The sequence below is a fragment of the Rhodnius prolixus genome, unplaced genomic scaffold (genome assembly GCF_049639745.1).
Source record: "Rhodnius prolixus isolate KJV_2025 unplaced genomic scaffold, Rpr scaffold_5, whole genome shotgun sequence".
NCBI lineage: Eukaryota > Metazoa > Arthropoda > Insecta > Hemiptera > Reduviidae > Rhodnius > Rhodnius prolixus.
This window is the reverse complement of record NW_027411624.1, coordinates 24983378-25010867: the sequence shown is the minus strand read 5'-3', so window position 1 is coordinate 25010867 and position 27490 is coordinate 24983378. Positions and strand designations below refer to the sequence as shown.

General features: G+C 33.4%; 1 protein-coding gene across 2 annotated transcripts in view; it reads left to right on the top strand.

Moving 5' to 3' along the window:
- Nucleotides 1-27490, top strand: part of LOC141458935 (uncharacterized) — a 52988-nt gene that overhangs the window by 17453 nt on the left and 8045 nt on the right. Inside the window, exons 1-10 of one of the 2 annotated variants that reach the window (XM_074137524.1) lie at nucleotides 20477-20619; nucleotides 21220-21403; nucleotides 21500-21523; nucleotides 21607-21719; nucleotides 21797-21921; nucleotides 22850-22962; nucleotides 23075-24979; nucleotides 25064-25267; nucleotides 26199-26366; nucleotides 26501-26636. In XM_074137524.1, the coding sequence (XP_073993625.1) occupies nucleotides 20605-20619; nucleotides 21220-21403; nucleotides 21500-21523; nucleotides 21607-21719; nucleotides 21797-21921; nucleotides 22850-22962; nucleotides 23075-24979; nucleotides 25064-25267; nucleotides 26199-26366; nucleotides 26501-26636 (2987 nt within the window). In that variant the 5' untranslated portion in view covers nucleotides 20477-20604. Of the gene's footprint in view, nucleotides 1-20476; nucleotides 20620-21219; nucleotides 21404-21499; nucleotides 21524-21606; nucleotides 21720-21796; nucleotides 21922-22849; nucleotides 22963-23074; nucleotides 24980-25063; nucleotides 25268-26198; nucleotides 26367-26500; nucleotides 26637-27490 lie in introns of those variants that run through there. The other variant, XM_074137523.1, reaches the window with a different exon arrangement.

The window sequence follows — 27490 nt, the reverse complement described above, 5'->3', positions numbered from 1 at the left end:
CTCAAATTTATAATGTAAACTTGTTGCCTCTTAACTGATAGGTTGAGTCATAAGTGCATTATTGTCAGCGTCAATGCCCATACTAAATACTGCAATACTTCCTTGCATTCCGCTCTTTCTTCAATATGAAGAACTTTTCTTAAAAATGGATATTACTGGAATTTGATGTAGGTTACCTCTCCACCGTATTTTGGAAGACATATCCTACTTTCCTTTGTATTATCCTCAGTCCTATCATGTATTATCCTCAGTTCATGTTCATGTTATCAATTAAAAGGAATTGGCAATGTACAATGTCAGCAAGCAGGAACGCTGTTACGAATTCACACCGTCATTAGATGAACGTTTTTGTTGATCCAGCAACGAATATGAAACCATATCAACACTCTATCTTTTATTTTATAATTTCTGATAACTCTTAACATCTCATTCTTAGTAAAGTGTAATTTTTCTTCTTTTGCTTCTTATATTTAAGCCCTGTTACTAATTGTTACTTATTTTCTATTTTGAGTTTACAGAAGAAATGTCCATTTTGTGGTCTCCTGTGTCGGAAAGAAACGTTTTAGCTAATTGTTGTATGTATGAATGACGAAATCAATTTTTGGGGGAATTTTCCAGCGATTTTCTTTGAATTTTATTATATTCCCAACGCACTCCTGAAGATCTATAACTTTTATTTGAAACATTCTCCCAGGAAAGCGTTCTAGAGGAAAAGTGAAACTAGGCTTTCCTCTGAAGTATGAAATGATAGTACAACATTTTCAATTCATAATGCTAATGTGAATTCAATTATGAAAAATTTCATAATTGAAGAAAATGAAATGCTATTTTATTTTATACATTATTTGGTTTTTAGCTGTTTTCTAAGCTAAGTCTAAGCTTCTAAAAAAGTTGGTTTCATAAATTGCAGTAAGAAAGAATTATATTCGCGCCAGACTTTACACTAATCGCAAACAAAGCGTTTTTAAAGGCCAATGCTTCTTCACAGTAGCATTTTTCCTTGGAGGAATTTATAAAAGTAACTCTACGTTCACATATCACGATCTGAACCACGCGAATTTCAGAAAGACAAAATTTTAGAGACGTGACTAAATTTCTGTTTGCAGTACTTCAGAAAAAAAATTAAAAAACAAAAATCTGAGATAATATGGAATTGATATTCCATACTTTTACTTCAAGCGACAAGCGCGCTTTCTGTTGTCTAAAAGACCAAAACAGTCTGATTGTGCCAAAAAAAAAAAATCTCCTATTTTAGAAATGATATTTAAATAGAGAAAGACCTAATTTGGAGACCAATGTCCTCTAAGAATGAAAACCTCTTCAAAACAAATGACATTATAATGACCAAATGTGGGCTTGTAGCCATGGGAAAGAAGTTATTATTATTTAACTTTTTTGTTGTTTCTATTATTTACTTTTCTATTGCTGTTCGCTAAAAGAGATAAATACTGCTTTCATATCAAATTTTGAAACTGAATTTTCATGGAAAGTAAAGAAGTTAATCTTATAATACAAAAGTTTATTTTAATTTAAATTAGTAAAGTTGGGATAAAATTTTTAGTGAAATTGTCTCTTAAAATGTTAAAGTAATTAATTTTAAAAACAATAATCATTGAATTACTAGAGACTTCTCCGAAGGAGAAAGAGAAATCTTTAGACTAACAAAATACAAGTAAACATAAGAAAAATGTATGTAATTCAAACTATAATGGTTTTTGTCATTTCGATGACGTATAGGAGAAATGTTTTCTGAAGGATGGAGGCTAGGCTAGGTCTGCACTACAGCATTTAACTTAGCTGGCAGCAATGCTATTTCTTTTAAAACAAAATATCTTCATATATACGAGTAATCAACTTTTATCTGCCTCTTCTTTGAAAACCTATCTTTTATATATATATATATATATATATATATATATATATATATATATATATATCTTTTTTTCTGATTAAAAGGATGTCAGGTTGTACTGATCACAACCTAATGTACGATTATTTAGTCCCAACCTTGCCATTCAACCATTATTCATTCATAATTTAAAAGATTTTTTTGCTGTACTTTTTATAAAAGAAATAACTGGTTTAAATACATTTAAAGTCCTACACATTAAAAAAATATATAAGTTTAATAAATAATCTTTTTAGTTAAAGTATATATTTAAGTAGTCCTAAATAATTAAGTTTGTTCAAATTAGAATAAACATATTATTACTAAAACTAAAGCTGTTATTTCTATTTGCTAATTAACATGGATATAATTATGAATATGGACATAATTATGAATTTATCATTATCCAGAATGATATTAACAGTCCATGGATTATGACCAGCTAATACAGCATAGTTAGTGCACAATTAGTGGTGAAGAGAGAGTTGATGGTACGTTTAGGTGAAAGATAGATAGATATAGATCATTTGCTCAAGTTTGGAACAAATCACCATTGCTACAACTGCCAACTAATAATTATTTAAAGAGATGTAGATTAGCATTCTTCCAAGAGTTGTTTTAATATTAAAAATGTTTGCTATAACAAAATATAAGGCTGGGTGCATGCTCAAAGCGTAGTTTTAGAATATAATTATAGTCCATTTTATGGCGTGTAATATTTTCTCAACAAATAGCTACTACATGCATCTGTCTGCCACAGGGCATAATCGTGTCAACAACAACCTCATCAGTTTTATGTTCAAAAACGGGATTCCATTTTTTTTTAGTTTAATTTTTTTTTGTGTTTTTTGTTTTAGAAAAAATAAAATTACTCAAATATGACTGAAATTTTTGTTTTCCCATTAAGTGTCTCTATGTATTTTATGGTAGAAATTAATGCAGTAGTTTCTAAGTTGCCACATATATTATAAATTTGAATTGTGTTTGCTACAGAAATGCGTAGAGGCAAACGAACATTAAGTCTACTTTATACACTCACTAGCGGAGAGAATTCACACCATAAATGTAGATGGAGGAGATTGTATTTACAAGTTTTAGGGCAAGATTTTTGAGTGAGAGATCTCTGTCTTCTTCCAGCCCTTGAAATTCCCTTTCTTATCACATAAAAACACGGACACTTACCTTCTGATAGGCAATGGAAGCGTCCAGGGCAAATCTACGAGATAAGCGGGTAATCCGAACATGGTATGCGGTCCCTGTATGGCCAATATGAATTGATGTTGACAATAATTAGGTTTCCACTTATCATTACAGATCAAACTTCTAGTCAAAACAATACTTCTTTTGAATATATATGTAGGTTTCGTGACTGTAACTTATTAAACTAAGGATTCAAGATTGGTGAGGAAACGGTCAAATAAAAACAACAACTCGTCTTTTTGCCACCGTTTCGACAAATATATTGTCCTTTTCAGGGCGTGGCTATGCAGGTTGGTTGAGTTACAAAAACCGTACTGAGATGCAAATACTGTAAAAGACTAGTTGTTGTATTTACGTATTTGACCGATTCCTCGCCAATTTTGAATTCTTAATTGAATACTTCTTTTGTTCTGCTTTAGACAAATTATAGTCATTGTCATTAACAATGGACATTAGCAATGTAGGGTCCATTCAGGGCCGGATTTAGATGAAAAGAAGCCCTAGGCTATTCCACTTATGAGGCCCTTTAACCTCCCATTTTTAAGTTAGTAAATTACATGAGAGATAATAAAATACATCACTACATTGATACATCACTAAAACAGTGTTTTAGTGTTCACTGTTTTTAGAATAGTGTAATTTTAATTTTGCAAAGCAATTTGAATGTAGGCCCCTCTTGATCTTGAGGCCCTTGGCTGAAGCCGAGTTAACCTATAGGAAAAATGGATCCATTTAATATGTCCAGGCTCCCCACACATTCTATAGATTTCATCCTAGGTACGGACATTCTGGATCCATTACTGATTAAAATTCTACAAAATAATTATTTCATATATCGTAGTTGTCTATGAAGATAAAAACTAAAAATTAGAGTAAAATTTACATGAAATACCTAAAACCTGAGAAACAGTGGCGCTTAGCCAGCAAAATATTTTAGAGGGAAGAATATTGTTTTAATTGCTAAAGCCAATCATCAATTGGTTTTTAGTTTTTATAATTAATTTCAGATAATTTAAAAAATAAATGTACATTTATATTTAAACCTACTTCATTTTACTAACTCCCGATTCTATGTATGAATCCTTAACTACCATGTAGATCTGAATATTCTTTTCGTCAAATCCTTGGCCATAACTATTAACAATAGATCCCACATTTCCAAACAAATCCTTTAATCAAGCCCTTGCTTCAAACTTCCCCAAGTAAGCTTAAAGCAATAAGCTCCCGAGACCTCAAATCGCCTAAAAGCAATCACTTTCTACCTGTTGCCTGGTACTCAAGAATCTTATAAGATTAGGCTATCAATACAATTTTATTCTACAAACAAAAATCTTTTAACCTTGAAATACTGCAAAATTTCTCATTTATCGTTATTTACTAAAAATAGTGTAACATAACGTGGATCGGCACGAATCATTCATCATACCGCAATTATTGTGGGGTTTCCTTGCACGATTGATAGACCATCTTAACAGCGTGACACTTTTAGTGGAATCAATCATAGTCCGTTCGCTGGGAATAATTAATCACCTCCTATATGGAGAGTGAAGTAATCTTTGATGACCTGCTGTTCTGGGTAAGCAGTGTTGCTTGGCCTATAAACTTACTTTTATGCTAACAGGTCCTTCAATATAGGTTAACATCCAAACTTTAGTATCTAATTGTAGTAATTTACTACTATTTACAAAAGTTCTTAAATGGCTTCTTGGGCTCATCGCCAAAGGCTTAAAAACTTCGTCACCGTTTTTGGAAGCACACATTTCCAGGTAAATATGCGTCAAAGTTGAACTGATGGTTGTTTTAATTAGTCTCTACTCTGATGACATGTTCCATTAAATCTGTTTGATACTACAAATGTACTAAAAAGATCAATCAGTTATGACTAGGGAACGGATTCGTATGTATTTACATATTTTTTTCTAGGCAATTTACAGACGTTTTTCAACTAGAAGTATTCATACTGACACTTTTTAAGCCGTTTGAGTCTACTTTTATTTCACATATTTCCACATATTTGGATGTTATCGCATATTTATACATATTTGATTAAAATAAATAAATATCTCTACATATTTAATCAAAATATGTACATATTTTTTCATATTTTTCATTTTGGGCATATTTTCATAATTGGGAGGTGGTAGACAGGAAATGTGAACCACAGACTGCAGGGCTGTGAATCACAGTGCGTACAATGGTTATTGTAATTTACACAGAATGCTGTTAAACAGTGACGGGCACTTGTTAGTTCTTTGAAGTTGTCTGATGTTGTCTGTTCTTTCAGCTCGTTCGTTGAAGTGTCCAATTCATTTCGTTCGGTCACTTAGTGTATTCTTTTTTGGGTGAAATGCCACGAACATCGGCCTCAAACAAACAACTGGTTGCTAAATATCTTCGCGAGTTTCTAGCAGAACTTTTTCGAAGTGATGGAGACATTTTGTACTGCACAGCTTGTGACAAGCGCGTTTCTTGCTCTCAACGTTTCCAAGTCACCCAACATATTGCCACTGGATCGCACATAGAGAATAAAAACAGAAAGAAAGAGAGGACGTCCTATCAAGCCTTCCTTACATCTCCATCATCAAATAAGTCTACTCTGAGTACAGATCTGTGTCGGGCTTTGGTTAGAACAGATATCCGTTTCCACAAACTTATTTATAATTGTAAAAATATTCTTTTCTTGTATAAATAATTATAACTTGCCCCCCCCCCCAAAAAAAAATCCATTTTCATAAAAAAATGTCCATTTTACTTAAATATTCCAGAAAATATTTTAAGAAAATCACTTTAAAAATCATTTTTAAATACATAAAAATCCGTTCCTTAGTTATGACTGTAGTTACGAACATCAACCTGTTATGAATTGTGGGATAGAGTTATATTGAAAAACAATTCTGAGAAATAACACTTAAGATTTGCTTCAAGTATACATTAAACTTGAACTGTAGCGAACAAAGACCATGAGAATACTTACTTCAGCGACGATGAATGAGAAAGTGCAAAATTTGCAATCAAACACTTGCTAATTTAACTTTCAACAATTTTACTAAACTTTTAAATTCTTAGATCGTAACTCTTGGGACCAAAATATAACAGATTAAAATTTAAAATATTCAATTTTTTTCAATCTTTTCCAAATTTTATTAATTATTGAAAACATTTGTAACATATATTTTGTACAATTTAACTTCCTTAAACTTTGAGATGACATTCTTCGCTTTGTATAAGGATTGAAAAGATAAAAATAATAAATACAATAAAAAAGAGCCTAGAACTTGAAACTAAGAGTTGTGAGTGGACGCAAGACCTTGACTTACTTAGCGCCACGGGTAACTGTATTCTACCCAACATTATGAATCAAACATAGCTTAAAAGTTAAACAACTTAACTTACTCTGTATGAAGTAAAAGAACTATTTTCTGAAGTATGTAAAGACCAACTCAAACTCTCTTGATGAAGTTCAGATTCTGATTGATAAATTTTGGAAAACGAGTTTCGACGGAAAACATGTTTTTTTAAAATAAGGAAAAGCTTTTATAGCGATTGGATTTTTGTTGTAGATACAGAAATATTTCAAGAGAAATAGCCGTAGGACACTATACTTGATTTACTATAAAAATAAATTACTTGTTTTACTTTTATGTTACTAAATAAAGGAATAACCAGCTTCTAAGTTAGTCTTGAACTAGAGCTTCCATAAAAAAGTAAAATATGAGTGTACTTAGGCTGCGAGTAGGCCTTTTGCGCCTTCCATAGATAACTCCTCTCACTAGCCCTATATCATTCAAGAACGCCAGGACAGAAGCGAGTGAAAACTTCGACAAACAGTTCTTCACCGGATTACTGGTGCCTAAGAATCATTTGGGAGCACGTAATCTCCCTGGAGGTTTCGCCTCCCAGGCTACATTTTCTGTATGGCGTTCCACAGCTAGACGTTTATTTTATGTAGCTGCATCCTCAAGAGACAATGCTCGGTAACAAAGGTAGTAATTCTTCCATTGTTCGATCTTCGTTCTGCGATGTAGAGGAGCAAGGTAGAGAAACATCTTCTGCACTATCTCCTCATATTTTGCTGTTACATCATATATTCTTAGAAGCTCCAATAAACTCAAATTATGTTCAGTCATCAAACAACAGGAATTAAGTTTAGATATTGTTAAAGTAGGTAAGAAATTATTAAAAATTCCCATTAGGCGCGTTTGTGTTATAGATCCTAAAGACTACCTTTCAAGATCGAATACTCCGGCAGCATCAGACTTTTTTCTACTTATTTCGAAATTCTCTCATAATAGTAATTCTTTTATTCAGTAAATTCTCTAGAAAGCACCAACCATACTCATCTAATAATGCATATGTTTGGAATAGTTTTTCGGTAAAAAAGAATTATTTTAAAAGATTGTGGAAAAGATGTAACTTTTGTTTTTCGCTTAGAAATTGTCATTCAGTTCTACTAACTTTTCTAGCAATGTCGCTCAATTTGGTCGACTGTAGGATGTATTTGTTTAGTAACATTTGGTAGGATTGCCAAATAAAGATGGAACACCTTTCTAGGCCAGTATATGCATTTATTAATTTGTGAATGCAAATAAAAGGGTCCAACCCGCAGTGGTGAACAAAACTGCAAGTATACACACCATTTATATATTTATACAAATGAATACTATGTATAAATTTTCAAGGACAAACTGAGTTGATGTGAAGGTAGAACAAAGATGAGAAGAAACAAATATTATGACTGTTGGGATAGGTCAATGATCGTTTGACTTAACTCTTGGTCAAGCAATAAATCTGCACAAGAACAGCATGCCGCTCACCTCCGCAACTTGGCGGTGTTGCTTGTAGTTTGCTGGCGACTTGTCGCCTCTTTCCTTCATCTCACTTTCTACTAATATTCTAGTGATTAGAATGGACGCTCTAAAGAGATTAATTTATTTTAATTTAATTTTTTATTATCTATATTTGTTCAGATAATTATTATAAGCTAATTAGATGATAAGAGATATATATTATATATATTGTATGTTCGTACATTCAGTTATAAACACTAAATAAGATAATAATTTACATCAATTTTAATGAAACTGTAACCACTAAACTACTTAAAAATTACGTATTCAAAATCATTTAAAATAGTTAACATTAATTAACATCTATTAAAGATTATTACATATACGAGGTGTGGCTATTAAATAACGAGACTGATGCTGCTACAAAAGAACTATGCATGCGCCAAATCTTAACGACCGACAGCTGTGCAGCGTCTCACGTGTTTCTAGAGAAATCAGTCTGACCGGAACCGTCGTTTGTGTAAGAGGTGTTAGTTTCGTTTTGCCGAAAACATGATACTACACATGTAGTAGAGCAACGAATTGTCGTGAAATTTCACATGAAACTGGGTAAATCCGCTACTGAAACGTATCTTTTACTAAAAGAAGTTTAATTAATAATAATAATAATAAGTGTTTATTTAATTTCAATTATATACATAAATTACATTACAGAAATAAAAATAATAATAACACTCAAGTGCATGGAGCGTACTCCGTCCGCAGAGTTGAGTTTCGTTTATATACAATACAACATAAATACAACACATTTTGGAAAAAAAATAAAATAATCCACTATTGAGTAAAAAATTAACTAAATAAAACATTTTAATCACAATTAAATTCATTAATTATTAATCTTCTATAATGTAAGGCCTCTTTTAAGTAATTGCATAAATTATTCCAATTCCAACCGTTTAATATTACATACAAATCATTTTCAGTAAGGTTTTTTTTATTAAAATACTTTAAACGGTATGGAGTTAAAATAGGATATACGGAAACAAAGTGTACTATATCCTCCACTTGATTAAGGTTGCACAGTGTACATAAATGGCTGGTATCAGGTTTAAAAGGTCGATAGTTTAAACACAATGTCTCCGTTCTGGCTTTTAATATCAATTCTATGTCGCCGAATTGCCTGTTTGAAAAATAATCTGGATAGTAAGTCAATTTTGGATAGACTTTATGGTGGATACCATTTCTTGCTTTTGACTGTGCAGTTATCATTTCCTCTATCCCTAATTTACTCATTATTGCATTTAATTTGCCTTCCCAAGCAATCACAGAATTATTATTAAGTTTTCTAAAAGGTATGTCAAAACGAGTACATAAATTTTTCAGTGTTTCATACCATAACGTATTTCTCGTAATAACTATCTCAGCTATCATTTTAGGCAACCTTCCCTCTGGTAATTTCATTATCTTTATTAAATATTTAAAATGTAATTGCAAAGTAAAAGAAGTTTATGGCAATGAATGTTAATTAAGTGCGCGAGTTTTTGAGTGGGTCAAGCGTTTCCAAGATGGCCGAGAAGACGTCGGAGATGCTGACCGCCCGGGTCGCCCTTCCTCTATAATTAATCAACATTACTACCATGAGGTACTTGCTTAATTTCGTGAAAGAGTAAGGAAAAACGGCCCGCTTTAAGAACAAGTCATGAGTTCTCTAACAAGATAACTCGCCGGCTCACACTGTTTTGTTTGTCAAGACGTTTCTAGCCAAGTACAACATCCCAGTTTTAGACCATCCGCCTTATTCGCCTGACCCGGCCCCCATATGACTTTTATCTGTTCCCCAAAGTCAAAATCTGCATTAAAAGGAACACGACTTCAGTCCGTTGAAGCTGTGAAAGAAAAAGCGGCACGCGTCATGCAGGAGCTCACAGAAAAAGACTTCCAGCACTGTTTCGAACAATGGTAAATTCGCAAGGAGTGTTGTAGGGATAGGGCAGGGGTGTATATTGAAGGTGATAATAACTAAATATGTATAAATTTAAAATAAAATGTTTTACAGCCATAGTCTCGTTATTTAGTAGCCACACCTCGTATGTTAAGTTTTTAACGAGAATGGGTGCTCCTAACTCTTTTCTCCTGGCCCTAATATTATTGTTTAGTCCGCGCTATTTCATCCCAGCAGGAATAAATTAAAACACAAGCCAGTGTATTTTTACTTAAAAAGTTATTTTTGGATATTTCAGAGATATTGTAGATTTGATTCGTATTTTATTTAAAAATTATCGTTTTACTTTAAAACTGAGATAATGCGCAGTTCGCAGTCATAGCTGACATTAAATAATATATCTAGTAAAAAACTTCTAATTTTGTCAATATACAGTTTTTCGTTTTGAAATTGATATGGTTTTGTTAACAAAAAAGTAATATAAATTACATAGAAAAATTTATTTTTTTACAGCATAAAAATCAGGATCGCTTATTAGCTAAAAAAAATAAATAACAAAAAGAGCTAAGTGCTAAGAAGCAAAATTTAAAACATTTCGCTACCTCATGTTATCTTGTAGGCGATTTCTAATTATAAGTAGAGTTATACAATTCTTAAATCCGTCTCCATTTTGTAATTTTGATCATTCCTTTTCGCATCCCTGATTATCATTTTGTACATTATTAAATGTGGATATTTTGCCAAGAACTACCAAATCTTCTGATAAAACAAATCAAGAGAGCAAACTCTCTTTGTTCATTCTATGTTACCTAGCTTTGAAGGCGACTCTTTCTAGACAAAAGTGACTTGCATCAATTCGATCTACACCTTTTTTTTTTGTCAAGAAGAAAACGAACAAAAACGCTGACAATCCATCAAATGACCTAAAGCCAAATATCTTGGTTGAAAACCTTGTTTTAATACTTTTACTATACTTTTGTCCTTTTCTTTCTCAGTATCTTACATATACCTTTAGTAAATCACTGATACTCCTGCTAAATCTTACAGTCTTGACTTAGATTCACGTAGAAAGCTCCTAAAACTATGTCAGCCTGTGTTGGCTGCAATTTCTTATTTTCCTTTGCATTAATAATTTCTGAGCGCTAGTTACATTCTTCCTAAATAATTAAAACTCAGTCAATATAAAAAAAAAGTCTACCGTTAATTTTAATATGTCATTAATAAATCATTGATTTTACAGTTATTTGGATTACACAAGAACATTAACCAACATTAGGCTGTCTCTTTATACTCTTCCAGATTCTCTTAAAGACAAGCAAAACAAAAATCATTTATAAATTCAAATAATGTATCACCATTAGTATCAACAGTTTATAAAAATTAGTACAATATTAATAATTAATCTACAGTACGTTGTCACAAATCGTTTTCCTCAACTAGACTTAGAAAAATATCTTATAAAATTTAATTAAAAGTAAAATATAAAATTGGCACGCAATTCTTCTGTTTGTTAGCTACAGCGGCGATAGGAACTAGTAGATTATGCACGCGCAGTGTTAAGCTGAGTAACCATTATCTTGGAGTGCACTGATGCAAAACCCACTATCTGCATTTAAAAATTTTTATGGTCCGCTCCCGTTATATGTATGCCTCAAAAATTCCAGAATCGATAATAAAATAGTTATATATCTATTACAATTTCAACTAGTATTTCTAGCTGATATAAAATAAATATAAAGTAAACATTGAAAGATAAAATGATAAACTTTACTCAGAAAAACAATGTGTACATTTTTCAAACTGTTGAAATGTTGAATGTTGAACTATTGATGAATGAGGGAATGAGGGAAGGGATTAGCTATGCGGTTAGCATACTGGACTCCCACGCGGAGGTCCCGGGTTCGAATCCAGCAGCTGACCCTTAGATTTTCTCTTCCTAGGAGCTTCTTACAGCTCACTGTCCCGTGATGGACAGTGTTGTCTGTAACGAGAGAACACTGTCCGGAGGCCGGCAGTGCACTGGAAAAAGCTCCGGGCGCTAATGACCTCAGCTGTTGATGCGAAAAAAAAAAAAAAAAAAAAAAATATTGAATGTTTCAAATAAAAGTTCTAGGTTTTTATTTTGCAAACTATATATCAAATTCAAAGAAAATTGTTTGACCATTTTTGTGAAAAATCGCAATAGAAAATTGAAAAATCGGCTCACTAATTTCAAGTAGATTTTTGAAATGGGCGGTTCCCTTTAACTGTTCTGTATGTTATCCATTTTATCTTGATTTTAATTAGATGCAATGGTTTGTCGAACTTTATATTTAAAGATTTTTTTAAGATTTAAACGGGCGGGACGGGACCTATACCCCACGGCACCGCAGCCACAAGAGGCTTATTGTGCCTTCCCTCTAAATCTAGTCGGTGAAACCTCCCCTTCTAAGAAGGTTGAGGGCTTTCCCTACCAGTTTCTTTTGCGCTGTAATCTCCTTTGGTCTCAAGGTACTAAAGATGTCATAGCGCAGTCTCTCGATTGAACAACAGGTGAGAGGCCGTTTCTTCCTCTTCCTGACACAATCTAATTTGTGCAGGTGCTTTCTGAACCTACCATGCCCCGTGAATAGGCCCGTAATCAGAGTGATCTGATTCCTGCCCAAGCCCAAAGTCTCTTTGGTTCTATGTTTGCACAGCAAGGGCATAACATTTTTGCTGTGTTTGACCCCAGGAAGCATTACTCAGTTCTTTTCATGTTCTCTCCAGATCCAGTCTCTGAGTGCCTCACGAACTGCACCCTAGGTGATCCCCAAGACAGGCTCCGGGCCATGAAAGGAGTGTTGGCTCCATTCCTGGCCACTAGTTCAGCTGTCTCATTCCCCTAAATCCCCACATGACCCGGCACCCGGAACTTTATTGTGCCGAGCCAGTAGTTCTAGGGCCTTTCTGCATTCCCAGACCAGGGAAGAGGTAGTTCTGAAGGAGACAATGGCCTTCAGCGCGGCCTGGCTGTCAGAAAAGATGCGAAAATATTTAAATAAAAGCTTTGTATTTAAATAAAAGTTATCTTCTCAAAACTAGAACAATAAATAAAATCCTAATTCAAGATAAGTAATCGAACCTAAGACTATCCACTGTTAATGTTATGTCGCGTTCTAACCGCTCAACTAATTTGGCGTCTCAGTTTTCCTCCAAACGGTTGTAATCATAATGGCCAATTCTTCCTGTTTGAGTAATAAAATGCTGTTTCTTTTTCAATCTTAATTATTATCATTCGGAAAGAAATTATGTCAGTGGAGATTTCGGGTTCGAATTCAACCCTTACATTGACTTTTCCTAAAAACTTCTTATAGCTCGCTGTCCTAAGTGAGGTATTTTGGAAAGGTTCAACTCTCAAAAGAAGAGCTAAAAGATTACTTAAACGGGAAGGATTGGGACAGACTTTGTTGGTATGTCAGGGCGGCATCCACAAACAGTGGTTTTCTTGTTGCCCAGTAAAATGGTTGAACAATGGTATGATATTCATAAATTCTTGTACTTCACTGTGTATGTGGTAATATGTACAATATATAATGTAAATATGTTATTATTATTAATATTGTTTTATAATTATTCTCTTTAGGTTTCATTTTATGTTTGGGTTAAGTTATAAGTTAATTTAAGTTTATTTTTCATTTTTATTTTAATTTTATGTGTACAGTGGAGGCTCGGTTATCCGTCATGACCGGGACCTGGGAAAAAACAGGAAAATTTCCAGATTCTTTTGTTTAACGTGTACAAAACTGGTATACATATTTTATACGTTTACGAGGGTCGTTTGAAAAGTCCGTGCAAAGTCAGAGAGATAGCACCACTGGCGCGTATCGAGGTTATGTTTAGTTAGTAGCATCTCTTGGAAGAACACATACCAAGTTTCAGCCAGATCGGTCTATTTCTTTGTGTTTGGCATTCGTTTGAATCAAGGAAGTCGAGTGATTTTCAAAAAATGGACGAAAAAAAATTTCGTTTGTTGATTAAACACTACTTTATGAAAGGCAAAACGCCTCAGGAGACTAAAGAGAAGCTTGATAAACATTATGGTGACTCTGCACCTTCCATTAGAACAGTTTGTAAGTGGTTTCAAAATTTTCGGAGTGGCCATATGGGCACAAGTGACGCTGAACGTTCTGGACGCCCTGTTGAGGTTACTACTCCAGAAATCATTGATAAAATCCATGATATGGTGATGAGTGACAGAAGAGTGAAGATGCGTGAGATTGCTAGTGCTGTGGGCATCTCGAATGAACGGGTACATAATATTTTGCACCAACATTTGGACATGACAAAGCTATCCGCAAGATGGGTGCCGCGATTGCTCACGCTTGACCAAAAACGAAATCGCGTGAAGTGTTGCAAGGACGGTTTGCAGCTGTTCCAGAAGAATCCGCAGGACTTTAAGCGTCGTTTCGTCACTGTGGATGAAACATGGATACATCACTACACTCCTGAGACCAAAGAACAATCTAAACAATGGGTTACCAAAGGGGAATCTGCGCCAAAAAAGGCGAAGACCGTTCCTTCGGCCGGAAAGATTATGGCGACTGTCTTTTGGGATTCGCAAGGAATAATCCTCATCGACTATCTGGAAAAGGGAAAAACTATTACAGGTGCATATTATTCATCGTTATTGGACTGTTTGAAAACCGAGCTGCAAGAAAAACGCCCACGATTGGCCCACAAAAAAGTCCTTTTCCATCACGACAACGCACCAGCTCACACCTCAGCAGTTGTGGTCGCAAAATTAATGGAAATAGGGTTCCAACTTGTTTCACATCCCCCCTATTCTCCAGACTTGGCTCCCTCGGACTACTATTTGTTCCCCAATATGAAGAAATGGCTGGCGGGAAAAAGATTTTATTCAAACGAGGAGGTGATTGCAGAAACGAATGGCTATTTTTCAGACTTGGACAAATCCTATTATTCGGAAGGGATCAACAAACTAGAGCAGCGTTGGACGAAGTGTATAAGCCTAAAAGGAGACTATGTTGAAAAATAAAAAAGGTTTACCCCAAAAAATTAAGTAGTTTTTATTTTTGCACGGACTTTTCAAACGACCCTCGTATACGCTTAAAGGTCAGGTATCTTTCATTATTCAATTCATTCTATTGTGTACTATTAAAATTAATGAATACAATGTCTGCGACATCTAATCGGTTTTGTGGGCGGTTTTGTTTGTGGTTGATCTTTTTAGGAAAAAACCCACAAACTTTTATGTACCGCATCAGATGGGGTAAACCCCAGATTTTTTTTTAGGATAAAAGGACTCTCTTTTTTTTAAGGCTAAAGGACTCTTTAAAATTTCTGTAAACTTAAAATAAATTTTTAAAAAGTTTTCTTTTTAAAATAATTTTTTGGTTTTTTTTTTAAATTTTTAAATACTGAGGACAGTGACGGTTAATTGGAATAGACCGATAAAAGGGTGACGGATAACCGAGACTCCGCTGTATATTTCATCTGTAAGTTTAAAGACTAACTTGGCAGGCGGACGTATGTCTATTGTCAAAAAGTGTATTTTTATTTAGTATGGATTATATTATTTTCTGTTAAAATAAACACATTATTATTATTACAGCTCACTGTCCTGTGTTGGATAGTGTCCTGAATAAGGCCCCGAGCCCTAATGACCTCAACAGATGAAGCGCCCTTTAATTTTTCAAAAAAAAGTAATAAATAAATTATGGACATCCATATTTCAAACCTTATTTAAACACCCTCTAAAATATAAAATTGCAAAACTAAGAGTTAAAGAAAGATCTTATTAAAATGGTTAATAATTGTTGCATTGAGGCGCCACGGTAGCCGAGCGGTTAGAGGCGAGACCTGCTAAGCTAATATGTATTTTGTTACTGGGTTCGATTCCCCGTTCTTAGGCCTTGGATTTTATTTATGATTAATAAAAGAAATTTACAGTAAAGTATGTTTGCTAGTCGCCTCCGTCCACGGCACCTAATTTGGTAGTTTGGAGGTTAAGCCTCGCCTGAAAAAAATAGGCGTTTACTTTACTTTTAGTTGCATTGAGAAGTAATCTATCAGTTTCGGAGGAGATGTGTGTTTTGACTGAATGATATTCAACTTGGTGATGTTTTATGAGAATTACTGAAGATAGGCAAACGCCCCAAACTGGTCGATGACCACAAAATGAAGCATATGTCATTGAAAATCTGTCTGATGTATTGGAGTTCGGCCCAACATGGCTACAATATTATTATTATTTTTTTTTAATAATAATTTTTAATACTTGGGTTCACTTCTGACAAAGTAATGCAAAATTCTATTCAACCCGTTATATGTTAAAGAATATGCAACACTATTTTAGAATTTATAATAAGCAATTGTATGCACTTCTACTTTACATTAGTCAATCCTTCCTGCAAAGAATTCCCTTTCAAACTAAACATTCCTTCCCATGCACTTTTTTTTTACCAATTTGCCTTTTACGTTTTCTTCGTAAACATGTTTATAGAAATACTTTTAAAGTGGACAAGAGAGAGTGTTATAAAAACTGCGCTAGAGGGCGACCAATAATCTGCCATCAAATTAGATGGAGACTAAATATGTACATTTATAAGCAGGTGCTCCGCGGTAATTCTTCTTCCAGTTTTTTATGCTGCCATATTTAAATGCCAGCGGCGAAATGGTGCAACCTACACTAATAATTCATTTGCCATCAACTTTTTTTTACAGTCCTCGTGCAACTTGGCCAAGCATTTAACAGTATTAATTAGCTGCCCTGCAATGGACGACGTCCTCTTAGTAAATGCAACTTCCGCCCGTTACAGTTCAATCAGTACAGATCTACTTTCCCTTAGTGCTATTATTAAAATTGTAGGTGATCCAATTTGTTCAAACTTTTAAATTCTTGATCTCTTTGTGGTGTTGCTTCTTAACTTGCAAATCATATTTTGGAACTTATTTCAACCCAATATTGTAATCCACCATTTCACGAAATCAGCGTCAATGATTCTCCAATATTTCTTAAAATCGTATCTTTTGTAAACAATAAAATAAAATTATCAATTCGTATGTATCTATTTCATATTCTAGATCTACGCAACTGATTTTTATTCGATCTGGCCTTTAATTTTACTTCTCACTTCTGTTTTACATAGAATATTTCTAATTTACTTTTACATTCTTTCGTTTAAATTAAGATTCTTTTACGTAAAAGTTTTTTTTTTTTTAAATCTTTTATTGGAATTTACCACTGCAACAGTTGTTGCAACAAGCAAATATGGTAAAAGAAAAAAGAAATAAAAGAAAATCATGAGTGGAGAAGGCCACTCCAGTAACGTGCTTTGCTCTCACGATAAGAGAAGATCACGAGGCCATCTTCTCTTCAATCTCCTTAGAGGATTACCTGGTAATGTGGAGGAAGATAGGTGTTCTATGAGAGGGTTAGGATGAGCTGCTGTAGAGTGGAATGAAATTTGAAAAAAACGAGTGTTAGCAAGATCTGTAATGAAAGGGATTTTGAGGTCATTATGGATAGTGAGGTTAGATACATAGAACGGAGCGTTAAGAAGTTTTCGAAGTATTTTTGGACTGTAATGCCTGGAGGCGTAGTGAGTTGGAACGCTTAGTCGATCCCCCATACTTCGATGCCGTATGACGCAAATAGGTCGCAGTCACAGTACCTATTTGTTATGTAGGTTAAGTTTCGAACGTATGTCAAGTAGTCTTGCGAGAAGTTTTGTAGCGTTGGTTAGTTTCTTGTCTTTTCAGTCTAGTATGGGGGATTCCATGTCATTCCGTTTGTCTAGCTGCAGTCCAAGGTAGCGTACTTTGTCCACAGTTGGTATAGGAGTTTGGTTCAAGATGATGGGAGGTAGGATTTTCCGTCTGAGAGTAAATACTATAAACTTTGACTTCGTAACGTTAGTTTTGATTCTCCATTTGAAAAGCCAGTCCTGTAAGTGGTTGATGTGCGTTTGAAGAGTTCGTGTAGCGATAAGAGGTTCGAAATGAGGAGTTTACGTAAAAGTAAACCAGATCTTTCGGTTTCAATTCTAATTCTGTAATAATTCAAATTATAAACAAAACATACGGACTGCTTAAATACGTTAGCTACTCAGAAAAGACAAGGTTCTTTGCCACTAAATAAACATAAACACTTTAGATCTGAAACAATAGGTCACCATGACAAGATATTACATAAATCTCAACAATCTCTCATTGCTCTAAGCCATTTATGAAGTCTCTCATTTCTTGTCTTCATTCCTGATCAATTGTCTACGCTGAATGAATGGCCATTGGTCTTGAAACAACTTTCATCGAAAGAGAGCGTGCAAGTTGCTTAATTCTTTGTATAATTATAAGTTCTTTTAAAAATTACCTTGTAGATTTACAGTGTACCAGTTTTGGAAGAAGCAACTAGTCTTTAAATAAAACGATCTGTACAACTGTTCCCTGAACTAAAATAATATTCATTAAAACTAATATTCGTTACAACTGAAATTATATTTCTAATTTGTTATCATTAATACTTGCCTTTATGGAGTTTTTTTTTATCTACTTTGTTAATTATGTTTCTATTAAGTGTTCATTGAAATAAACGACCGACAACTAATTCTAAGTTATGGAAACTTAGGCACTCCGTCCGGTCTAGACTTCTAAAATTAATAACTTCCATCCATCTTGGAGTCGTGGTTTCCCCATTAAGTCTATCTGCAAACTAGTAATGGTAAATGCCATTTCACTATTTCTCTAATTGGCGTAGCAAGTTTGGCTAAATTAGAAATAATATATAGTATTTTCCCGCAATTACTACAAGTTACTTTTATAACTCTAAGCCAGTAAACGTGAATGTCAGCCAGTTTGGAATTCATTCAGCTATGTTATTTATTTATTGCTGATTTTGTTTTTTCACAAACTAAAAACAGACTAAATCTAAAAAAAAAAATTTGAACTTTTGTTTTTCAGTTTAATTAAATATGGTATTAAATAGCATAACAATAATTTTAAAAACATCTACTTCAAAGCAATTTCAATTATTATAAACTTAAATTGTTTAGTAATTATTGCCTTCAAAAGAAGTTTATTTGCACACTTAACATGTACTTCCTTTGTTTCATTCACAAATTTAGTCACTGTGTATCTACTGAGCACAGCACATTCCAAAGAAGGAGAACTACTGTTTCAAACAATTAGCTACACTTCCTTCTCATCTTTACAGCTTTTGTTCGGAAGTTGTCTATTTAAAGTTGCACTTTTTTAATAAAACTGTAATCCATTACCTGGCACAGATGAGCAAACCATCGAATTTTTGAATTGTTGGAATTTTGGAAATAAATTTACTACTAATTAAACATTGAACAGTTGTTAAAATCAAACATTGCAAATGGGCTGAATAATGGCAGTCAAACTTTTGAGAACCTCTTCAATTTATTTTTAAGGAAAAAGCTAATCAAATAAAATCTTCTTTAAAAAATAAAATCTAAAAAAAGTCGGACTTATAGGTCTTCTAGTAAATTCAATATTTATTTATAAAAATCTGATTGTTAAGTCCTTCTCTGGTAATACCTCAAGAAAGTATCACATCTAAACTTTCAGCAATTGCTCGTTTGATTTGGGATTGGGTTGTGATGTAGAACACCAGCACTTATACAGATTTAGTCCTTGAAACAATTATATTTTCAGACTAAGAAATAGTTGTTACTTTGTTCTTTCAAACCTTTTCAGATTTTTCTTTCTCATCGTATTTATTTTAAAGAAAATCTTGAAAAAATTCTATTTATCAAGTGTCAATCAGACTGTTGTATAAAACCACTTTATGGGGGTTAAAAACGGATATTTCTAGCAAAGAAAATTTGGTATGATTGCTATACTTTCCTTAGATAGTGAGAGAAAATAAAAGTAACTTACTTGTATTGATCCTTATAAAAATGTATTTAGTACAATCTAATTTATTTCTTATTCTCTAAAATCAAACACTTAAAAGTGCAGTAATTAGTTAATATTATTTTTCTCGTTGTAGTTCTCTTAATATTTGAAAACTTACTTTAGAGAAGAAAATACTAGAAAAACCTACAAATGAATGTAAATAAATAAATTACAGTACAATAAGTAATTTTTCTTTTAGCGTAATAAGTATAATGTTAAAAGCTTTATCTGAGTTGGAATTTAATTATTTGTATTCTAATCATAGTTAATAAAGTAAATTAATAAATAATATGATAAAATATTAATAAATATTTAATTGGAAGTTACGCACTGAATAATCTAAATACTTGATTTAATACTTAAATACCTAATTTTTAATGCACATAATACACTTCCTTCGCTCTGTACTAATAAACTAAAGCAGGTTAAATTAAATAAAATCAACTGAACCGAAGTAAACCGATAATTGCCGAATACTTTCGGGTAGATGTACATAGTTGAAACAGATCGTGGAAGGTAACACGCGGCTAAGGCAGGATGGGTTCTGACCCATGTAAAATCTTTGTGTGAGTGAGGTAATTCCAAGAATTTAGTCACTAACACAAAGATCTTACATGGGTCAGAACCCATGCTGCCTTAGCCGCATGTTACCTTCCACAATCTGTTACAACTGCAACTACCCGAATGTAGTCGGCTATTATCGGTATTCTTCGGCTCAGTTAATATTTAATAACACCTTCTGTTTTAGTTTACTAGTTTGTTGCGTCATCAAATTACCGAGTGTGACAGGGAGGGTGTTTTTATTATTGTTTACATTAATAAAGTTGATTTTAATTAATAGTTTACCACTGGATTATTTAACAAACTGAAAAAAATTCGATGTAATAATGGAATCATTTGAGGTACAATAAATTATTAAAAGAAATGTGTTTCATAAAAGATTAATTTTTAATTGCTAGTAGCACCACAAAAATTTGTTCCATCTCTAAGAATAACATTCTTCCAAAAGCATGAAAATTCGCCTATATATAATTTTTCAAACGCTGATCTCTAAATTCCATTCAATAAAGCCTTTATAAATGGCTTTTCACAAGATCTTGGTCCAAGGCCAGAATTTGAGGCATGTATCACATTTTGCTCCAATTGTGGTGTTTATAAGTTGTTCTAAGGAAGAAAAGGAGAGCAGGAATATGAAGGCTACTTGTAGAGAATTGGTTTACCCTCAAGCCAAGCAAATCTTAACTCGCCTCTAAACAAAAAAGCAAACAAAAAGCCAAAAAACAAACAAACCAAAAACCCATTCCAATAAGCTTATACTTTGTTCAACCCAAAACAAGCAATTGAGTTCTTGTGAAGCATCTGGTTAAACATTAATAACTTTTCCAAGCTTTGTATGTAGAATTACTATGACATTAATTGAAGTAGAATTAGGCAATATGTTGAAATAATCAGAAACTAGATATTGAAAATAATGTGTATATTTTATTTATTATATGTTTCAGAGCGGTATCAGTCGATATGGCAAACAGTTAGGATCTACTACCAGGAGTAGTTCGTCTTGGGTACTTTGGGACCCACAAACTGTTCCGTCCCATAATCCCTGGTGCACTGTATTAACGATTCTCATACTCTTCCTTGTTATACTTGGAGTGTTAGCAGTTGCAGGTCTTGCACTGTATATGGGAGGTGAGTTAGTTTAAAAATATTCCAATCTTCTTTATTCAGTTTTATATTTCTATGTAAAAACTTATATAAATTTTCCGCTTCATTTTATTTTTGTAGCATTAAGACTGGAGCCCACTCAATGTAAGTTACTCACTTGAATAATTTTTGTGTAACAGCCTTTTTTAAATTAAATATAAATAATGACCACAAAAAAACCTTTATAGCTTATCTAATATTTGACGGCAGTATGCGGGTGACTGGCGACAGATACAACAATAACCTAGCTAATAAAACAACACATTTCTTTTTAGAAAAGACTCGCAAATATCAAACGTTGGTAAGTGTTAATAACCCTTTGCTTGTATTATACAAATTTTTATATAACAAAAAAAAATATATATATACTTGTTTCAGTTGGAAGCTGTATATTCAAAAAGTCTGTTAGGTCCTTCGCTTCACCAATTATTTATCACCAGTTTTGCTAACGGAAGTTTAATAGTTTTTTTCAGAATTATCCTGGATAGAAGGAAAATACCCAAGTGAGTAATGATCCATTAATACAATATTTATTTAATTTTATCACGTCATAGTTTAATTACATTCTACATTAGACAACCACTATGCAACCTGTATATAGGGGCTTGTTGTTAGTATATTGTTAGTTTGATGTTGAGAGTAACACACACTGTTGTTTTTTTATATATATATATATAATTTGTTGTACCCAGACAACGTTTAAGTGTAGTCTAAACTAAGCAATGCTGGTCATATTATGTAGGTCGTAACGTTATTACGACTGTCATTTTCAAATGATTTTTAAAATTTCAAAAAGAATATGCTCAGTAAAAAAATAAAAATAAATTAGTAGTACAAAATAAAAATACATTAAAAAATTTAGAGATTGGTTTCTAAAAATAGCATAAAAAATTATATTGAAACATTTTTTTAAAAAAATTTAAGTAATACCTTGTTTAGGTATTTAAAAAATATCTCTATGCTATAAGGTTTCTATAGTGCGTTGTATACTTGGGAGGTCCTGGGACATTAGCTTGTGGATTCTGTTGCAATATTATTGCGCTTCGGACTTTTTTTTCTCCAGTTTTTGCGATTTTCTCGAATTGTCATCAAAGATTTTCTGATATGAGAAAGCTAATTGTATAATTTTTAACTACACTATTTATCCAGACAATTTATTTTTTAAGGATTTTGGGATCCTGTGACTTTCTTTTAGTTATCTTATTTAATTTAAGCCTAATTCTAAATTGTCGTTACGAATTTTAATGTTAATCTAAAAGTATTAGAATCGACTAGCGGTTAAAGTTATTGCAACAACGCTCAATATCATCCTAGATTAACTCTGAAATGTTAATCATCTACCCAAAAAAATTTAGATCAAAAACACAAGCAGGCAGTGGAAGTTGTCTAGTAATACCTACTTCTTTAATAACGAACATGTTCTTCTTTTAGGCCTATATCCAGTATTGAAGATATATTGAAAACTGTGATAATTCAAGAAGCATCTTCCCCCTTAAGTATCATGAACACACTTAAAATTGATCCAAAAGAAATTCTAATTAAAAGTAAGCATGTTTTTTCTAATGAATATTTCAATTCCAACACTTTTCAAAACTGATTTAGTTCATAATTCTTAATATATTATTAAAATATATTTTTTCATTTTTGTTCTTTTAGGATTCATTGAAGATCCAAAATATACTGCAAAAGAAGATTTTCCACTTAGATATATTCCTGACCAAGATTATCAAGAAAATTCAACAAAAATTATTAGCTTAGAAAGAAAGAAAATAGAAAAATCAGATCTCGCTAATCTTAATGGAAGTTCACCAGAAATATCAACAAATAATAGCAGTGAAAAAGCAATTATCAAAACGCTGCCTAGTCAGATGATACAGGGTTCGTATTTAGTGACAAGCGGCGATAAGGTAAAAACAAAGAAAGTATCTGCTAAAGAAGATGATTTGTTGAGAAACCCATCATTGGTTGTACCAAGTAAACGAATTACAAATGCCACTATCAAATCTACAACGACTTCGGACAAGCCAACGACAGAAATGCAGATAAATAAAGGAAGCATGTTATTATCTATGAAACACAGTCCAATATTAAAACATTATTTACAGTTAAGTAAAGATTCATCAACAACCACTAAATCCCATCCAGCTGTACAAATAGATCAAGATGATGCAATCACAAGCCCTATGCCAAAAATTACAAATGCCCATTATTCTGATGAACCTTGGAAGCCATTAATTCCAGAAATTTTACAGAGTAAAAGAAATTTCAATGAGAAAATCGATTTTGACTATGGTATAGGTGAGGCAGAAGTGGTATTAGATAGTTACAGCGATGTAAATGTAACAATTGGTGAAAATGTAGCACGTATGAAGACAAGACCGATTCCTTTAGAAAACCAAGAGGATACCACCCAAATACCCATTGATAACGTAAAAAATACGACCACAACTCCCCGTCCGAAAGTAGTCTTTCGTGAAGACTTAATTAATGAACAGAAAAGTATGCCAGAATTGTCAATTTTGAAACAGTTTCATGATTTAGACACCCTCCTGAAAACACAAACAGTAAAACCAGATTTAATAGAAGGCAAGAGAACAACTGTTGTGACACTTCTGCCGGTAAGATCTAACGTTGGAGTAAGGCCTAATTTAAGACCAAGGCCTAAAGATGAATTGCCCGTTGCACCAGAAAGTACAAATGTTAAAATGGATCTTTCTGTGTTGAATCCTACACAGGCAACAACCACAAGCGGCACTGCATTAAACATTTCGGCAGAGAGTGACCAAAATAGAAAGCTACAATACCCAGAAGCTGAAATGGTGGCAATTCCATTACAGAAATATTTTACCTCGACGAATCCACCATTCATCAAAAAGAAAGAGATCCCTACACCACCTCCTATTTACAACTCAAACGATAAAATATCTTCCTACGTTACGGAAAATTTGAAAGATATTGCTTTGATTAAATCAGATACTGTGGATACAACGGTTCATAGAAATGAATGGCAATCCGTTAGTAATTCGAACAATACTTACAATGCTTACATTAATCGTAAACCAAAAATGCCTGACGTAAACAAAGCCAGCCAAGAAAGGAGCTCGTTAGATCGCTTTTTGAAACAAAGACCTATTGATGATGACATGAAATTATTGTTAGAAGAGATATTTTTCAATTTGACTACAACTGCAAGAACAGAAAGGCAAGAAAATAAATCCAGAACTGATCTTAAGAAGACCTATAATTTACCTCTTAAAATTAACTTTAATCTCAGTCCAACACTCTTCCCAGCTAACAGCACCCCAAAATCACCGTTTAATCTGAACGCTACACAATATATATTGAATAAATTGGCCAAATTGCAGATTGCAACAAGTGAATCAATTACTAATCACAGTCACAATATAAAAGGAGTTAAGGTCTCTAACAAAGCAATAGCCACTAGTTTTCCAGGCAACGACGGTGGTTTTAAAATTTTAACTAAAACATTTAATAAAATACCACCAGAAGAAGGTAAAAAAAGACAAAATTCTACAGAAATGCCACTATTTAAATCGCCAGGTAATGTCTTCGTTAAGTATCTGCTTATTAACAATCACAAAAGCCATGAGTACTTTTTTTAATTTCTATTTATCTTTGTCATAGAATGTGTTCAAAATGACAGCATGCTTTGCGGATCTGGTGAATGTATACCTGTACATTTGCGCTGCAATAAGCTGTGGGATTGTCACGATGGAACAGATGAAACTAACTGTACGTGTGCAGATTTTCTAAAAAATCAATTCCATACTCGCAAAATATGCGATGGTATTTTTGATTGTTGGGACTATTCGGATGAACAAAACTGCGGTAATCTCCTATTTAATTTACCTTAAGTTATAAAGAAGTTAACTTCCGGCAAATGGATTTATCCATGCCATAAAATACTTATTTATATATTTCTTTTTTATTTATTTTGTAAATAAAGTATTATTATTATTATTATTATTTATTATTTAAGGCGCGTCAACATCTAAGGTTATTGGCGCCCGGAGCTTTTTTCAGTGCACTGCCTGCCTCCGGACAGTGTTCTCTCGTTACAGACAACACTGTCCATCACCGGACAGTGAGCTGTAAGAAGCTCCTAGGAAGAGAAAATCTAAGGGTCAGCTGCTGGATTCGAACCCGGGACCTCCGCGTGGGAGTCCAGTGTGCTAACCTCATAGCTAATCCCTTCCCTAATATTATTATTATTATTAATTTTTTTTTTTTGGCGCATCAACAGCTGAGGTCATTAGCGCCCGGAGCTTTTTCCAGTGCACTGCCGGCCTCCGGACAGTGTTCTCTCGTTACAGACAACACTGTCCATCACCGGACAGTGAGCTGTAAGAAGCTCCTAGGAAGAGAAAATCTAAGGGTCAGCTGCTGGATTCGAACCCGGGACCTCCGCGTGGGAGTCCAGTATGCTAACCTCATAGCTAATCCCTTCCCTCTAATATTATTATTATTATTAATATTATTACTATTATTATTAATATTATTATTATTATTATTATTAATGGAGTCAACATACTATTTTTCAACTTTAATAATTCATCTATGTATATTTTTAATTTTTAAAATTCTTTGGCAGCAACTAACGTGGAACCGCGAGAAAGATGATACATCTGATGGATTGTAGCTTGTGGTCACTTGTGTAACTGATAAAATAGCACTTAGAATAAAATCGTTTATAAAAGAAGTTTGTCTGTTAATGAATTTATGTGTAAAACTGTCTAATTATTATAATTTTGTTTTCTAGATTGGTGTACACCTGGACAATATGTTTGCGGAAATTCAAGAATGTGCATAGACCAGTCGCAGATTTGTGATGGATTCCCGCATTGCCCTTACGGAGATGATGAAAAAAATTGTATAACGCTTGCACCTTCATTAGAAATGGCCAATGACAAGAATTATTATCCTGAAGGTGATATTCATTTTTAATTTTTATTGAGCTTCATTCGGGATTCAATTTTGTGCACCACGATCCACTTATTTTTTTTCGGGAAAAAAAATCACATACCAATGAAACTCAGTGATACTTCAACTATTATATTACAGGATACCTAATGGTTAGAAAAGAAGGAGAATGGGGTAAAATGTGTATGCAGAGTTTTGATAATGTAATATCAAAATCAAAAACAGATTGGAGCATCGATGATCTTGGAGAATCAGTTTGCAAATCGCTCACATATCGGTACGTATTTTTTTTTTAATATAGAAAGTTACTGAGAAAATACCTGAGAATCGGTTTCATGTTGTACGAACTAGGAAAAGGTATTCTTGTATCTACTTTCTACGGGTACTAAAGTCACTAAATAAATCAAAAAAGCTTTGAAAGCGAGTAAACAGGAACAGCTCTTACGATAGGCGGCTTAATGTCCTAAAGTTATGTGTTTAGATGAAAGTCAAAAAAGTAAATCCTATTTTATCAGGCTTTACTTCAAACTACGGATCAAGTGTCTGGACGAAGGTGAAATAGCTAACATATTTCACAAAAAATTCTCAAATCACATTTTACAAAATCCATGGCCAAAACCGGTAATAGAACCCAATACCACATTACAATAAATAGATTTAGAGTGACGATTAGAGCTAGTTTACAAATATCCTCACCAACTGTTCTTTAAGGCATTTCGTTAGTAAAATTTTTGTTGTCCGAAGTCTCGTGGTATAACTGTACATTAAAGGCGTTACATGCGAAGGAAATGGCATCTTTTCTGACATTCAAGGCGCACCCAAAGCTTAGGAAACGGGGATTTAAGATTGAGAAACACAGGCGTCGGGGCAGTGACCTAGTGAGTTAGAAGAAGCCGATTTATTGACCTCTGCGGATATCCACACACATACACAATTTTTGATGAATTTCGTACAAAACTGCAGAAAAATTGCGTACTCTGGGTTTTCTGATAGCACCTGACAAATCTCGCTCAACCTATATCCTTGGCAGAACGAAAGTCAAGATGAGAAAGATCACAACCCTAATCACAGGGGATCGCCTGAGATTGAGATTGAGGATACAGCTAGTCGCGAAACCGCTAGATATGAAAT